Below are 16,811 nucleotides of genomic sequence, written 5' to 3'. Positions count from 1 at the left end.
CCCTCGCTTCTTCACTTTCTTTCTCTTTATCCTCCGTCTTCGCCCTACTTTGTACTATCCCACACAGGCCCCTCTTGCGCTAATTTAACCATTTTGCTTATCAAAACCAGATTAGAGTCTGTTCCAGGAAAATAATCTGAAACGTTGGGCCTCCGTGTATACCTGAGTGTGCATACCCCGCTCATTATACTAAGGCTGTCCCACTAGCCAGCAGAAAGTACAGAGTGAAATATTTACCCCATTTCATAGCCCTTAAATCTAGCAGGTAGACTCGATTATTTGATTTTGTCCTCTGCCTAAGACTTCCACCTTGGCCCGAGTCTCATTTGGTTGCACTGCAAAAACTACTACCTGGTTCTGAGCAGCATCTGTGCCAATTTTGGTTTGATGTGTTTATGAGACTGTCAAGTATTGATTTACATCATGGCATAAAATAATTCTAGCTATTTAAGTCATTAACATGTAATATTGTGTGACTATATTTTTTTTTCTGTGGAGGAATTGGGATGGTGTTTTTTGCAGCTACCTAGTCATCTTCTTTGGAGTTCTAGTGTCAATGGGGACATTGAAAGTTATTTTATTTGCACCAGGAATTCTGTGTGTGAATGAATTATATGAACCCCATTATTTGTTCCTGGCTCCCATATTAGCATGTGAATATGGGATAGCATAAACACCCAAACACTCGTAACATGGAATAATCGGGAATCTTGCGATGAAGAAGCTGGAATGGGATTGGGTTGTTTACCGAGGACGAGGGTCGACGGTTCAGGAGGTATGTGGCGGTGGCTAGACCTTCGGCCCAATAGGAGGGTGGCATGGAGGCTTGTAGGATGAGGGTACGGACGGAGTTGTTGAGGGTGCGAATCATGCGTTCGGCCTTGCCGTTCTGCGGGGAAGTATATGGACAGGAGAGCTGTAACAGGGAACCTCTACCAGCGAGAAAGGAGGTGGTGTTGTGATTAACAAACTCGGTACCGTTGTCGGCTTGGAGACACTTGAGGCGGTGGCCGAACTATGTGTGGGCATACTCAACGAACTCAACAATATGGCGATGAACATCGGATTTCTGGCAAAGAGGAAACGTCCAGCAAAAATGAGTAAAATCATCAACCAGCACTAAATAAAATTTGAAGCCCGAAATGCTCATAACAGGAGAAGTCCATACATCACAGTGCACAAGTTCAAAAGGAGAAGAGGTACTGGAGGTGGACTTATTAAAAGGAAGACGAGTGTGTTTCCCTAACTGACAAGCATGGCAAAGGGAATTATTTGTCTTGGAGCGAGGTATGGCGGATAAATGTTGGAGAGTGGTGACGGCGGTTGGACCCGGATGACCGAGGCGGCGATGCCATAATGTGGAGGAGGTGGCAAGGTTGCAGTGGGCGGCGATGGAAGGTGCAGCGGCCGGGAGGGTGTAGAGCTCGCCATGGCTATTGCAACGAAGAATCACGCGTCGGGTCTGAGGGTCCTTAATAGAAAAACCAAACTCATCAAACTCAATGGAACATTTATTGTCACGGGTAAATTGGCGAATAGAGAGTAAATTGCGAACCAAAGAGGGAGCAACAAGAACATGACGAAGGTCGAATCTAGTGGTGCCAATAGGGAGAAAGGAAGTGCCACGGCAAACAACCGGAATGGAGTGACCATTACCAACGGTAATATAAGTTTGTGAGTTGGGGAGGCGAGTAACGAGTATACCGTCGGTGGAGGACATGTGCGAAGTGGCACCCGTGTTGAGAACCCATGAGTTGGGGTTGTGAAGCGTCATTCCATTGAGAGCGGCGACAAGGCCGGCTTGGTCCCAAGCCAGCTGGACAGACCCTGCAGGCGGTGGCGAGGAGTATGGCCCGGCGAAGGCAGTGTGAGCCTGAGGATACGGCCCAAGTATCCCGGCGCTGGGAGAACGCCAGGGTTGCTGCTGTCCTGCCCAGGGCAAGAACACCCATGGTACAGCTTGGCATGGAGCAGGGACGGAGAAAGTGCTGGTGCCGAAGCTGTTGCTGCCGTTGTTCTATCCACCAGGGCGGCCGCCGAATCCACCGCCGCCGTTGCCGCCGGAGTTGCGGTTGTTGTTGCGGCCGCCGTTCTTGCCCTTGTTCTTGCCGCCGTTGCCGCCGCCGGCGCGGTTCTGCTGCTGCCCACCGCTGCCAGAGGAGTGGCAAGTGCCCCCGGTGCAGTTGGAGTGGGCGCTGTTGGCTGCGACGAGGGCAGTCTCGGACTGGACTTGTACCGAGTTGGCGTTGCGAAGCTCCTTGAGAACCAGCGTGTTCCTCGCAGAGGCGAAGGACGGCAAGACAGGGGCGCTCGCGATGTTGTCGGCCGTGCTGGTGAAGCGCGAGTTGACGCCGCGGAGGAGGTTGAGGACGAGCTGGGACTCGGTGACGGGGTGGCTAACGTCGCGGAGGGCATCAGCCGCCGTCTTCATGCGCTGACAATAGTCGGCGACGGAGAGATCGCCTTGGGTCATGGAGTGGAACTCGTGATGCAGATAGATCGTGCGAGGCTCCTTGTTGGCTTGAAAGAGGTTGTCGATGGCGATCCACAAGTCCCGGGCCGATTGATCAGGCTCCATGGCGAGGTCGAGGACGTCGTCGGCAACGGAGCCGAAGAGCCAGTTGCGGAGGCAGCAATCGGCCTGTTCCCAGGCGGCGTCGGGGTTGGTGAGAGGAGCAGCGTCAAGAAGATCGAGGAGACCGAATTTCCCACACATCGAGCGGAAGAAGGCCTTCACTTGTTGTAGTTGGGGTTACGAAGCTCGAGGGAGATCGGAACATGGGACTTGACGGTGATGGTCGCATACGGGTTGACGAAAACCGGGGCGACGGTAGAGGTGGAAGACGACACCGTAGCGGAGTCGGTGGCAGCGAAAGTAGCTGAGGAAGTGGACATGGTGAGGGAAGAAGGGCGTGGCAGCCAGGGAGGCGGCGACGCTCGGTGGACATAGCGACCAGAGAGGAAGCAGCGCTGGAGCAGCGGAAGAGGAGAAGAAAACTTGGAATCTGATACCATATAGAATGGAATGGGGAGAACACCACACACCCAATGGGAGGGGTGGCCATGTATTAATATAGGAAGCACATGTACAGGATCCTCAATTAGAGGAGAATACAAGGAAAGAAACAATACAATACAATCTGTACATATATGGCAAAGTATTCCTAATAGGCACTGGGCGAGATGCAACAAGGAGGAAGAGGAAGCGGTGCTAGTCGTTGGTATCCTCGTGCGGTCGTACCTGGCAGATAGTGGGAAGGGGAAGGGTGTTTATATAAACTGATGATACCCCGCTGCGTTGCTGCGGAACATTGTAATAGCTAAATCAGATAAATTGTAATAACTTGAATATGATTAAAAAACTTCTATGTTGTTTCAAGAGTGCTATGTCTATGAGGATATTTTTTCATAAATCAAACAAAATTGGCAATTAATAGTATGAGGATACTAAATTTGGTTGTTAGTGTCATGATGTTTTATGTTAGGATCCTCCAGATGCGGTAGTGCAACTTTTGTGTTAGGAGAAGGGATAACATGATGGTCATATAAAGGGTCAATAATATGAAAGGGAACACATCTGGAGGATAAACACATGGGTTACAATCTAGGAGGAGAAGAACCGTTGTTGGTAGGTTGTTCATGTGTCATGAGTTACAAAGAGAAGATTAGCATTGCAGTTTTGCAGCCTGAAAATTTTATGGAAGAGAATGTTTTTTCCATGATATATTTTTGGAATCAACCAGCAATTGAATTTGTACCTATGGTATTTTTTTCTTAACAGAAGCATCCATGTAAATAAGTGTTTAAACGCTGGAAGATATGGTTACCTTTGTGTTAGGAATAGTGTCTTCAATTCTGAATCCATTTGTAGTATGCAAAAATTACATATGAAAGTTGGACAATGCCTCAGACGGTCAGACCTGGTCACATAGATATAGTGATGAATCAGAAGGCATCATCCTGCTATTGGCGTGCTCCTTCAGCTCTGAATAATCGGCAAGTTGAGCAATTTTGCCCAGTGCCAGCGACCTCCTTCTGTTCTGTATTTGGGCTGCAAAATTGACGATGATGGTGCTTACCTTCATGGATTAGAAAGGCGGTGGTGGTGCTTACCTCCATGGCGCTGGGCACAGCAAGGGCCACCCTTGATAAAAAAAAGTGCGTTCTTTAGCCCGAAGAGGAGTAGGCGATGTGCAGCTGGACTCAACCTGGTGCCCCGACATACATACATGTGAGGGAGATGAAAGTGGAGGGGAAGTTTGAGAAGATGGGCGACGATTTGATAGTCGGAGGAAACGGATTCGATGGCTTTTATGCTTATTGCCAATGATATACAGATGTGAGAGGAAGGAGATCGAAGTGTAAACGAAGGGATCTGGGTGAATGGGGAGCGAACCACAGGAGGTCGTGATCCCTCAACTACTACGCACAACAGCGCTGGGAGGAGGAGAGTCGCCATAAAATCAGCAAAGCAAGCGGCGCGGTGAATGGAAGAGGCACGACGTTTGCGCGGTGGTCGCGCTTCCTGGCTGCCCGCCACGATCGAGGAGGAGAGCGATGCGGGAGAGGGGAGTCGATGCGCGTGGGGCCGGCGAAGCAGCGAGATGCGAGAGAGGAGAGGTGGGGAGCGATGCGCGTGGGGCTGGCGCCGTAGCAAGATGCGGGAGATGAGAGGAGAGGAGCGATGCGGGAGGAACGGCCGATGCGGATCCAACGGTGAGGACAAAAAGGGTGACATGGAAGCACCAGGAAGCAGAGAATTCTAACAGTGAGGATGATTTGTATAGGTATATAGGATATCATTTATTTTACTGTGACATATTTTATTATTAAAGAAACCTTAAATGTGACTTATATACTTTAGGCTAATTTATCCTACCGAGAACGAGAGAGAAAGCTGAGAGAAAGAGAGAGAGGAGATGGAGACTTATACGTGATTTATCTCTTCTATTCAATTGTAAATAAATATTCTAATAAGTGTGGTGTCCAGCAGTAAATTTTTTATGATTTCTCTCTTCTATTAAATTAGAAATAAATATTTTAATAGATACGGTGTCCAGCAGCGAATTTTTGTATTTTGTATACAATGATTAATGCGCTAACCACAGCACAAGTAATTGAAGCCCCATTTCATCAAACTTTCGTTTGTGGATTTGCATCGGAGTTGCCCCATGTTCGTTGGGGGTACTTCAGAAATGGGCTCAGGCCCATTACATGGCCATAACCATTAGCATCGCACTTTCTCTCTGTTTGCTCTCATCTCGTTCCTTTTCCTTCTTTCCAGAGCGAGGCTGTTTGCCGCTGCAGCGCCGGCGGCTCACTAAACCCCAGAACCCCCTTCTCTCGCCGCCGCCCCAATGGCGGTGGACAAATCCGGCGGCGGCGGAGGCGGAGGCGGCGCCTCTTCCTCCTCGTCGGGCGTCGCCGCCTCCACCATGGACCGCTTCCACAAGATCGTCCTCAGCTGGGACTACGTCCGCCTCGTCGCGGACTCCAAGGTACGCCCCTCCCCGCCCCGCCCCGAGCGCTCGCTTTGCAATCACCGACACCACCTTTGAATTTTTTTTCTATATGGCGGCTTGGGAGGACAGGGCGGGCAGCAGCAGGCGAAGGGGCTGGGGCGCGTGAAGAACACGTACGCCTCGGTGGCCGAGTACCTCGCTGTGTTCGAGCCGCTGCTGTTCGAGGAGGTGAAGGCGCAGATCGTCCAGGGGCGCAGCGACGAGGAGGAAGGTGGGTGGGTGGGTGGCGCGCCCGATTTCGTGTTGCCCCCCCAATTTGCTGTCGGTTTATTTAACAGTGTGTGTGTGTGGGTGTGTGTGTGTTGTTTTTCTCTCCCTTGCGTTTCTGTGTGGGCAGAGGCTGGGCAGGACTGGCAGAAGGGGATTGTGGCGTCGTGCACCGAGTCGGAGGGGTTCCACAAGGTGTCCATGGCCGTGCTTGATGATTTCCGGGAGATGGTGTCGGAGAACGATCTCCTGCTGCTGTCCAAAGAGAAAGTAAGTGCTTTAGCACCTTAGTGGTGTGATAGGAAATGTTTCAAAAGGTATAGATGGCTACAGAATTTAGTGGAACATATAGCGTGTCAAGAACTCAAGACAATGTTAGTTACTTATCTGCGCTCCTACATTTGGAAGGGCTATGGGGAACTTGAGACATAATTTCACCAGAAAAAGTGCTTTCCATGGTTTTAGATAATATGCCAGGCTAGCAAAATGCTCCATCGATTCTATGCGATATCTCTTCAAGAAAGAAGTTATGATTGAAAATTCATCACATTGATATATATCTGCACTTTTGTAGTTTGAAGAGGGAGTGACCCCCAGTGCATATGCCTTTGCCTTAGTGGAACAGCGGGGTGGCAGAGAAACGATTTCTCTAAGGACATTTGTGGCAGGTGAAATAAAAAATCTTAATGTAGCAAAGCCTGTGAGCTGTTCTAGGCTGCAGCGTATTGCTTCCATTTTTTCAACTACAGAGAGCTTCCTCTGGATTTTAAAGGTGAGTTTCAACTGCTAATAAAGAATGCCTGAGTTTTCATGCTTGCATAATTCATTGACAACACATATGAATATGCTATTTTCTTTTATGGTTAAAATTGTCAGATTTGCAGCTTGTCTACCATAATGCGAGAATTCTCGGGCATGCACTCTGTAGCATCACTTCCTTTTAAGGATCTGATTCTTTCAGCTAGTGAGAAGAACAGTGGTGGGAATGATCAAAACCGTGCTTGGAATGTCCCTGAGCCACTTATGGATTATCTTAAAACAAACCTTAATGATTCACAACTAGATGCAGTCAACGTGAGCATTATTCTTAATATCCTTTTTTGTTGCTCAATTTAGTTCTAAGAAAAATCAGATGTCTGATTGATCAATGCATTATCTCTTGCAGGCAGGTCTTTCTCGCAGATCCTTTGTTCTTATCCAGGTTTGTTTGCTTATTTCCAGTTATATTTGTTTATTTTTCTGTATTATTTATCATTAACCTATTTTAGAGAAATGCTAGTGCCTTGAGAACTAGAGTATATGCAGCTACATGTGCTCTACTTGTTGTCACATGCCATTCATATAGAACTCCAATGTATATTTGTAGGGGCCCCCAGGAACAGGAAAAACACAAACTATCCTTGGACAAACTATATATATATATATATATATACACATATATACATACATACTATATGCTGCAAGACATGTTGCGTGACGTTGAGAACCTAACTTATGCTGTGTTCTCATGTTCAGGTTGGGAACATAGTGCCTCCGCACGGTAAACGGAGCGGTTCATTAGCGCGTGATTAATTAAGTATTAGCTATTTTTTTTTTCAAAAATGGATTAATTTGATTTTTAAGCAACTTTCGTATAGAAACTTTTTTTGTAAAAATACACACCTTTTAGCAATTTGAAAAGCGTACGCGCGGAAAACGAGGGGGAGGGGTTGGGAACAAGGGGTTGCAAACACAGCCTTACAACGAGAGAGATTTCATGAAGTTCACCAGGTTGATCAGTGATTCGGAGACACCTCTATACGTCGGATGCCAGGAAAAATACACCAAATTGTCAGCTACCTTGGACTTAATGAAGCTGAAGGCAAGTAGTGGACGGACAGACAAGAGTCACAGACCTTTTGGGAATATTTAAAGCCATGCTTCTCGAGAAGAACACATTGCCTATGACAACATATGAAGCAAAGCAGGTTTTGTGTCCTCTGAGGTTAGAGGTTCGTAGAATTCACGCTTGTCCAAACGACTACATATTGTACCTCAAGCAATATGCGGACTTAGATGCTTGTCCTGTCTGCAAGACTTCTTGATACAAGCGAAAGAAAAGTGTTGACAAAGGAAAGAATTCAAAGCGGGGTGGTCCGGCGAAGGTTGTGTGATATTACCTATCATTGATTGTTTCAATATAATCTTTGCCAACCCCAAGGAAGCGGAGTTAATACGTTGGCATGCCATAGAGATAAGGTACATGGGAGTTCTAAAGTCCCTTGGGAGTTCTGAACAAAGGTATGCTAAGATACCCTGCAGATTCGATTCAATGAAGGAATATCGATCAGAAATACCTAGAATTCATAGCCGACCCTAAAAACATGAGGATATGTTTGTGTACGGATGGCATGAATCCTTTTGGAGACATGAGCAGTTCTCATAGCACTTGGCTAGTGCTTATTGCAAATTATAACCTACCGCCATGGTTGTGCTTCAAAAAGAAAATACATTATGTTGTGCTTGTTAATCCAAGGACCGAAACAATCCAGCAATGATATTGATGTGTTCTTGGAGCATGTTATCGATGACCAAGAAATTCTTTGGAAGAAAGGTGTGGAAACTTGGGATGCGTATGGTCAGGAGTACTTCAAGCTACAAGTTCTATTGTTCTGCACCATTAATGAGTACTTTGTACTTGGTAATCTTTCAGGACAAACTGTCAAAGGAAAGAAGGCTTGCTCCGACTGTATGGAAGATACACGTAGTAGGTGGCTGAAGAAATCACGAAAGATAGATTACATGGGTCATAGGAGATGGCTCCCACTACGTCACGCATTTAGAAGAAAGAAGAAAAATTTCAAACGGTAAGAGAGAACTTCAGTCTGCTGCTAATAATTTGTCCGGAGATAAGGTCCATGACATGGTCAAGGACATAACTAATGAGTTTGGGAAGAAAAGGAAGGGGATTCCTAACGCTTACGCGCTCCGAAGGCCGACGCGTATGTTACGCCCCCGTCGCTAACCATGTGATTAGCACTAATGATGACGTGATTAGTGATTAGTGCTAATCATAGTACCTACAAGAACTTTTTCTTTTTTCTAATAGATTGAAAACTTTCAAGTTAGATTTGAAAACTTTCGACTTAAGATTTAAACTTTGAAGTCAAATTTTGAAATCTTTCAACACAAACTTTGAAAATTTTCAACTCGGAATTTAAATTTGCAAGATAAATTTTGAAAACTTTCAACTCGAGATTTGAAAACTTTCTACTCAGATTTGAAACTTTTAACTCGAGATTTTAAATTTGAGTTATAAAAAATATTTTTGATTTGATAATTTTTGCTTGTATTATGGCTGTGTTTAGATCCAATGGTGTAAAGTTTTGGCGTGTCACATCGGGTATGCCGGCACACATTTGAAGTATTAAACGTAGACTAATAAAAAACTAATTACAGAATCCGTTAGTAAACCGTGAGACAAATTTATTAAGCCTAATTAATATGTCATTAGCAAATGTTTATTGCAGCACCACATTGTCAAATCATGGACTAATTAGGCTTAAAATATTCGTCTCACAAATTAGTCGCAATCTGTGTAATTAGTTATTTGTTTAGCCTATATTTAATACTCTATGCATCTGTCCAAACATTCGATGTGACAGGGTGTAAAGTTTTGCCAGGGGAACTAAACAAGGCCTATATGGATCTAAAATTATTTTAGCTATGCATGTTTCTAGATTAATATGTACTCGTGATCTTTGAAAGTTTTATCTTCTTAAAGGACCCTTGAGCTTGTACTCGTGGAAACAAAATGTGAGCTATCAGTGGGTACTTTTCACTTTCATCATGCATGTGTAATTTGTAAGTTCCGTGATAAAAGTGCCTTGGTCAATCACTCAAGCACTTTATCATTCTCATGCAAACAAAGATTGTTTAGCTTTAGAAGTATCACCTCTGTCATGCTTGAAAAGGAATAACGTGCAAGTTTCACCCAAATATGCCAAAAAAGACGATATAATTGCCACACCACGATGGTGACGTAGCATTATTGTATTTAAACAAGGAAATATGTAACGTATTTGATATTTTAGTTTTGAATATGTAAATCGATCATGAGATGAAATTTAGTACTCCAATGTAGTACTCCTACCAATCACTTAATTAATAAATAAAAGTTAATACCACATGATTAATTATGCACATAACTACTCCCTCCGTCCCATTTTAAATGCAACCAAAAGTTTCTGTATCCAACTTGAACAGTCTATCTTATTTGATTTTTTTAATTAGTATTTTTATTGTTATGAGATGATAAAACATGAATAATAATTTATATGTGACTTATGTTTTTTATTTTTTAAATAAAAAAATTAAATAAGATGGACGGTCAAAGTTACGCATGGAAAATCATAGCTATAATTAAAATAGAATGGAGGGAGTACTAGTTCGACCTACGCTGCAATGATTGGATGTTTGGATCCATTCATTAATTTTCTACACAAAATGTTGGCCCTTGGCCTAAAAGAAACTAACTATTGATAAATTATTGAAAAATATACATGTACCTGAACTAGAGAACTAGAGTGTGCTTGAATCAACGGGTTGTGAACCCTCTCACTCATGATTAATTAAGTATTAGTTAAAAATATTAAAAATAGATTAATTTTTTTTAGAAAAATCGTATAATAGTTTGGAAGTCTACTGAGAAAAATGAGAAAAATAAATGAGAAGGTAGTTGAAACTGAAATTAAAATAGTGTAGTGCCAAACACAGTAGGCTGTGTTCGGATAGCAGGGATGGGAACCCAATCTCCCCGTACGGAAAACGGAGCGATCCATTAGCGAGTGATTAATTAAGAATCGGCTAATTTCTTTTTAAAAAATGGATTAATTTGAATTTTTTAAGCAACTTTTGTATAGAAACTTTTTACAAAAAAATACACCGTTTAGCAGTTTGAAAAGCGTGCGCGCGGAAAACGAGGGAGAGGGGTTGGGAACTTGGAGTTCCAAACACAACCTTAGTAAATTTTCATAAAAGCAAATCCAAATACTTGCGGAAAATTGGCAGCCGTCGTCTCGACTCAACCAGTAGCACGCCAGCCTTCAGCCTTCTCCTTCCTTCGGCCGCCCGCCTCTCCACTCCTCCACCCACCGCCATGGCCAACCTCCATCTCCTCCCCCTCCTCCTCCTCGCCCTCCTCTCCCCCGCCGGCGCGGCCTCCGGCGAGGCGCACGCCTCCGCGGTGGTGGCAGAGAAGGGCCTGGACTTCGCCAAGGGCGTGCTGATCGGGGAGGCGGTGCGGTCGCTGACCCCGCTGCGCCTCCCCGGCGTGGAGAAGGCCGTGCGGGTGCCCTTCCTGGGCGCCATCCGCGTCGCCGCCACCAACATCACGCTCTTCCACCTCGACGTCGGCGACGACTCCGCCATCCACCCCGGGGACACCGCCCTCGTCGTCGTCGCCTCCGGCGTCAGCGCCAACCTCAGCATGGCATGGAGCTACTACTACGATTCCTGGCTCTTCCCCATCGAGATCTCCGACAGAGGCACCGCTTCTATCCTGGTAGTACTAACCTTTTGCCTAGTTCTCGTGTTGATTGTTGCCTAAGAAAGGATTCAATTCGATGTGGATTGGGCTAGATTTGGTTTGGGCATCATGGTAGAAAATTAGATTATGGTGCATTTGCTGCAAATGCTGCTAGTTTTGTTGCTTTTGTAGGAAAAATTGCTCACGATGAATGTTTTTTCCCCTTAAAAAAGAACTGTGGCACTAGTTCGATGAATTGTGCGGGAGTTTGATAAGCAACTTGTTTTATTAAACTTTTAGGTGGGCATTTGTATGTTGGTATAGTACCTTATAAATTTAGCTAGGTATTAGGTCCATGGTAATACTGAACTATTGATTATAATTCTTGAAGCAATCTCATATTTGTAATGTCTTAAGTAATAAGGGTCAGAAGTGAAAAAATTGCATAGTTAATTGCAATTTCATGGGGGACAACATCTTCGTGGCTTCCCTGTCCACTCTTTCCTGCATGGATCACCCTCCAGATTCAGACATCTATCACATTTTGCTCAACTTGATGGGGCTGTTGATCCCATTGGCAAATGATGCCTATAGCTGTGACTTATGAAATGTGATGTTGTATCATTCATGTTTCATGTAAATATCATAGGGTGAACAAGCTGTTTTAGGTAATTTTCTGCTTTATCTTTTACTTTTGTTCTTTGTTAGTAACTCATAAGTGCTTTCTGTGTCTAAGGTTCAAGGAATGGAAGTTGGTATAACCATGCAAATTAAGAATTATAACGGGAGTTTGTCTCTCTCTGTGTTGCAATGTGGATGTAATGTCAAGGACCTAGTGATATCCCTGGATGGTGGAGCATCTTGGTTTTATCAGGGGTATGTATCTCTTGTGTTAAAGAATCCATAAATGTTACTTTTTAAATTATGGCAAGTCGATTTTCCATCTGAGCCTTTGCTTTGAAGTTTAAGATCTGAAATACTTGTTTTGATGATTCGAGGCCTCCTTTAACCCATGATTTCTTCCTACACTGGGTCCTTTGTCGAGGAAATTACATATTGCAATGTTCAGACTTCTGTACAAAATTGGCATATATCTGTGCATTCTGACAGTGATGGCAACCTTTCCTTTGCATCTGCTTCATTATTTCTACTAAACATGAATTTTGGAGTCGTGGCATGTTTGTCAAGTCAGAGCTAATATTATCAAATAAAACGTCTCTTCTGTTTGGTGCTTTGGTGGTTTTGTTTGAGTCTTTCCTTTGGGGTCGATTGACAGAGATAAGATTTCATTCACTATATTACTATTTGCTGGTACACATGTATATTCAGATAAATGATCCCGTGTTATTCTTTTTAATTCTGAAGCATGTCAAGAGCCAAATGTCTATACTCCTAGATTAATCACTGTGCCTTATTCCCCTCCTTCCTTGAAGGTTAATAAATGCTTTCGAGGACCATATTAGAGCTGCAGTTGAGAAGGCAATACCAGAAAATATTATTGACGGCACATCCAAACTTGACTCGTTGCTTCAAAGCCTTCCTAGGAGTGTCAATCTGGACAATATTTCTGCTTTGAACATGACTTTTGTTAACGATCCGCAGTATGGAAATTCCTCAATTGAGTTTGATATCAATGGATTATTCTCTTCTGCAACTGCTAAGCTTAGCAATTCGCAGAAGCATCCCCAACTTTCATTATCATGTGGTGGGGCATCCAAAATGCTTCTGCTTTCACTTGATGAAGCTGTTTTCAATTCTGCATTAGAGGTTTACTTCAAGGTAATCAAAACATTTGTGTCAAAACAATAATTCATGAATATTTACTTTTCACTTGCGTTGTTGCTTGTTTCTTGGATTTTATGTCAGCTACTTTTTTTTTCTTCAGGCAGGTTCAATGCATTGGGTAGTTGACAAAATTCCCGATCAATCTCTACTAAATACAGCTAGTTGGAAATTTATCATTCCTCGCTTGTACTGGAGCTATCCCAATGATGACATGCTGTTAAACATTTCAATGGCTTCACCCCCGGTGATGAGGATTACGTCTGAAAAGATTGGTGCTACTATATATGCGGACATGATAATTGATGTTTTACATGACAAAGAGACAATTCCAGTTGCATGCATCTCTGTAGTAAGAATCCTCAACTGCTAAACTTCATTTATGATGTTGTGCTTTTGATGATGTTCATTGCTAAGGAGAGAAGATTCTGCCATTACTACAACTCTTATTTGAACGAAGTGCAAAAAAAAACGATCTTTTTAGTCGCAGCCCATGTTGAATGCATCTTGAATAGAGAGGTGCTTATAAGAAAATGAACGCCATCTATCAGGCTGGAAGTAATTAAGTCTGCTCAGTATTCCGCAATACTATCACACAATCCTCTAGAATAGTTAGGCCATACTCTTCTAGATTGAACTTGACTGGGGGAATTCACTTTGAATTTAATAAATTTATTGCTCGTGAAGTATGTGTTCGCATATGCCCTATAGATCGGTAATGACTCCAAACATGGGCAGCTCCTATAGTATGACGGGCGGTGTGTACAAGGCCCAGTTTATGTACCTGCGGACGATTTGACCGACCCTGCTTGCACTACTTCAACATCTCTTTTTGTGTCTTCCAGATCATATATCTGTATTCCTGAGTGCGATTCTAACTACTGGAATCATTTTTTTTCTTGGTAGGTAGTAAGTGCCTCAGGTGTCGCAGAGGCAGCAGGCAATAAAGTATATGGTAAGGTTGAATTGGGCAATTTCTCCCTTGCCTTGAAGTGGAGCAAAATTGGTAACTTCCACATGTCATTGATTCAGGTAACAGAAAAATTAGCTTTCTTTATACAAGTTTATCTTTCCTAGATTGCTTTTTATCAGCATTATAGCAAGCTTGATTAGTCTGTTAGTTAACTACTGGGCCTGGCTAAGTGGCTATTTCTGATCATTTTGTTTCTATCCATGTGCGGGACACCATTATCACTTTATCAGTGAAGGTTTTTGTTTTCTCGGTTCATGCTTAATACCAAATGATAACGAGTTTCTGCTTGCAGGGAGTGATTCGTGTTTTCTTGAACACGGTTTGCATGCCCTATTTGAACTCACGGCTGGGGCATGGAGTTATCTTACCTGTGGTCCATGGTTTCACACTCAAAGACATCTACGTTCTTACTTCTCCTGAGAAGTTGACACTTTGTTCTGATGTTGCCTTCGCTAATGCAAGCAGCCTGGCAACTTTACCAATTTTGAGATCCCCTCGGGTTTTATAGGGTATATGTGTACCTCACGTTTGGGCCAAAAAGGGCCTTGGGCATAATAGTAAGTGCACACTTGTACATATACATCTGTACATTAAGATAAATGTACATAGTTTCTCCTTCATTGATATATTCACATTCATGATTCATTTATACAAATTCTCTTCGTATGTTCTTTTTAATGATTAGAGCTTGTACTGTTCTTTTTAATTCTCAGTTTCGATCCTTCACATCTTACTGTACTATTGTATTAATATAGATGGTTGAAATATGAAGATAGATAATGGACACATTTTATCGCCATTAGAAAGCCTAGACCCAACAAGATATAATATAGCAACCTAGTCATATAAAAAAGATTTTTCAAGATAAAGTTTTACTTCATTGTTAATTTTAAGATGTTTCTAAGGCCTAGTTCTTTTTCTCCACTCAAAACTTCATTTAATGCTCCATATATGTGTCCAAACATTTTATGTGACGGAAAAGTTTGAAGTTTGAAGGGAACTAAACATAGAAGTTGTTTGAAAAAAACAAATAAATCCACTTTTCAATTTTATAATAATTAATATTTAATTAATTATGTGCTAATGAGTTTTCTCGTTTCGCATGCGCTGAAAATATCCACCACCTGCTTAGAAGGAACAGGGCCTAAGATGACTAATTAATATATCTTGTTGCATTTTTGGCCAATTTAGTATTACTAGAAAAAATGTTCATACGTTGCAACGGGTATTCGAAATAAACTAAATATTTAGTAGCTACTTAAAAAAAATCAGGATGTTTATGTCCCAATCATCCCTCCCTCGCCCTTTGTCAGTCACAACAGTGCGATGAACATAGAAGGATGGGGTTAGCTAGGGGTCTGACCATGCCTGCAACTGTGGACCGTTTCCAAATTTTCAACTTGAGCACGGAGGGAAAAGGACTTTGATCTGTCAACAAATTGCACTCTAATCCATTAAAAAATCAATAGAGAGATACATGGGATTGCAAAACAAAGAAATCAATAAATTGTAGCTGAAATTGTGCTAGAGGAGTGCGAGTGACAATGGGTGTAGGCAATGTAAACGGACACGCGGAGGAACCGATCAAAGATATAGCAGCGGACTCGACGCGTGATCATGATAAATATATTGTATTATCATTGATCGATCTATTACTTAATTGAGTTTCTTGTGTATTTTCTACCTATGTGTGTCATGCACGACATGACTAAAACATGTATGCGTATCGCTTTGTGTCAAAGCAGGGATCAGAAGAACTTAATAAATATATAAATATGTAATGTTTTAATGGTGATGTGTGGGAAAAGTCTTGGTTTATAAACTAATTAGAAAATAGAATAGGAAACAAACTTTTATTTAGAAACAAACTTTTATTTAGAAGAAGAATGGTACTTCCCGTAAAAAAACAAAGAAAGGAACATAATTGAACTGGATGGGGTAAATAATCGAACTGGATGGACTGTCTATAACGTTGTTGTGAGCTGTAAAGAAAAAGAAGAAAGAGACAGTATCAGACTGGGTGGATGGGCTGGTGCATTGGCTTGGCAAGCGGACGCACTCACGTACTCAGCGTGCCGACATCATATCGAAGTAGGATGACTTACAAGATGTTTGGAAACATTTTAACTTTTATAATAGTAGAGATAGAAATATATGTTGGAACTATTACCTTTGCGGTGTTCAAACATATCTATAAGTTGGATACTAAATCCTAAATCCTAGGTACCCGGTATAAGGGGGTGTTTAGATCCAGGTGTGTAAAGTTTTGGTGTGTCACGTCGGGTATTATATAGGGTGTCGCATGGGGTATTCGGGCACTAATAAAAAACTAATTACATAATCCGTCAGTAAACTACGAAACGAAATTATTAAGCCTAATTAATCCATCATTAGTAAATGATTACTATAGCACTACATTGTTAAATTATAGAGCAATTAGGTTTAAAAGATTAGTCTCGCAAATTAGTCGTAATATGTCCCGGTCATGTTACTGCCCATGAGCCATCCATTGTCGTAGGAAGAGACACCAGAGCACGTGCGTGCTCTCCTGGGGATTTGGTGCACCACGCCGGCGGCGAGGTTCTGGTAGGTGCGCGGGTGCATCAGGTTGAGCAGCCACGGCAACGGCAGCGGCAGCAGCAGATGCTGCCAAAGCGTGCCAAGGTGCCACTGGCTGCACACGGCGACGAAGCTGAGGCGGTCATGGTGGGACAGCAACGAGGAGACGATCTGGCGAGGTCTGTCAGGAGGTTCGACCAGCCTGGAGGTGGCTCGGCAGCGGCGGTGGCGGCAGCGGCTGTGGCGGACTGCTGCTTCTGCT

At 43.1% G+C, this 16,811-nt stretch overlaps 3 protein-coding genes across 3 annotated transcripts; 2 read left to right on the top strand and 1 right to left on the bottom strand.

Annotated features, from left to right (window-relative positions):
• Positions 1-2,017: 2,017 nt before the first annotated feature.
• On the bottom strand, positions 2,018-2,716 carry LOC136356981 (uncharacterized). The gene has a single exon (XM_066311707.1). The coding sequence runs from the start codon at positions 2,714-2,716 to the stop codon at positions 2,018-2,020; it is 699 nt and encodes a 232-aa protein (XP_066167804.1).
• Positions 2,717-5,252: 2,536 nt separating this feature from the next.
• Positions 5,253-7,206, top strand: LOC4340855 (probable helicase MAGATAMA 3). Its single transcript, XM_066311706.1, has 7 exons — positions 5,253-5,498; positions 5,592-5,733; positions 5,860-5,999; positions 6,304-6,501; positions 6,606-6,803; positions 6,895-6,930; positions 7,096-7,206. The coding sequence occupies exons 1-7, from the start codon at positions 5,358-5,360 to the stop codon at positions 7,204-7,206; spliced, it is 966 nt and encodes a 321-aa protein (XP_066167803.1). The 5' UTR covers positions 5,253-5,357.
• A 3,567-nt stretch (positions 7,207-10,773) lies between these two features.
• LOC4340853 (putative BPI/LBP family protein At1g04970) lies at positions 10,774-14,668 on the top strand. Its single transcript, XM_015785546.3, has 6 exons — positions 10,774-11,271; positions 11,972-12,111; positions 12,669-13,014; positions 13,121-13,369; positions 13,924-14,049; positions 14,283-14,668. Exons 1-6 carry the CDS (start codon positions 10,867-10,869, stop codon positions 14,496-14,498), a joined length of 1,482 nt encoding a protein of 493 aa, XP_015641032.1. The 5' UTR covers positions 10,774-10,866; the 3' UTR covers positions 14,499-14,668.
• Positions 14,669-16,811: the final 2,143 nt, after the last annotated feature.

Source organism: Oryza sativa, chromosome 6 (genome assembly GCF_034140825.1).
Source record: "Oryza sativa Japonica Group chromosome 6, ASM3414082v1".
NCBI lineage: Eukaryota > Viridiplantae > Streptophyta > Magnoliopsida > Poales > Poaceae > Oryza > Oryza sativa.
Note: the sequence above shows the minus strand (reverse complement) of the source record. Positions and strands in the feature narration are given on the sequence as shown.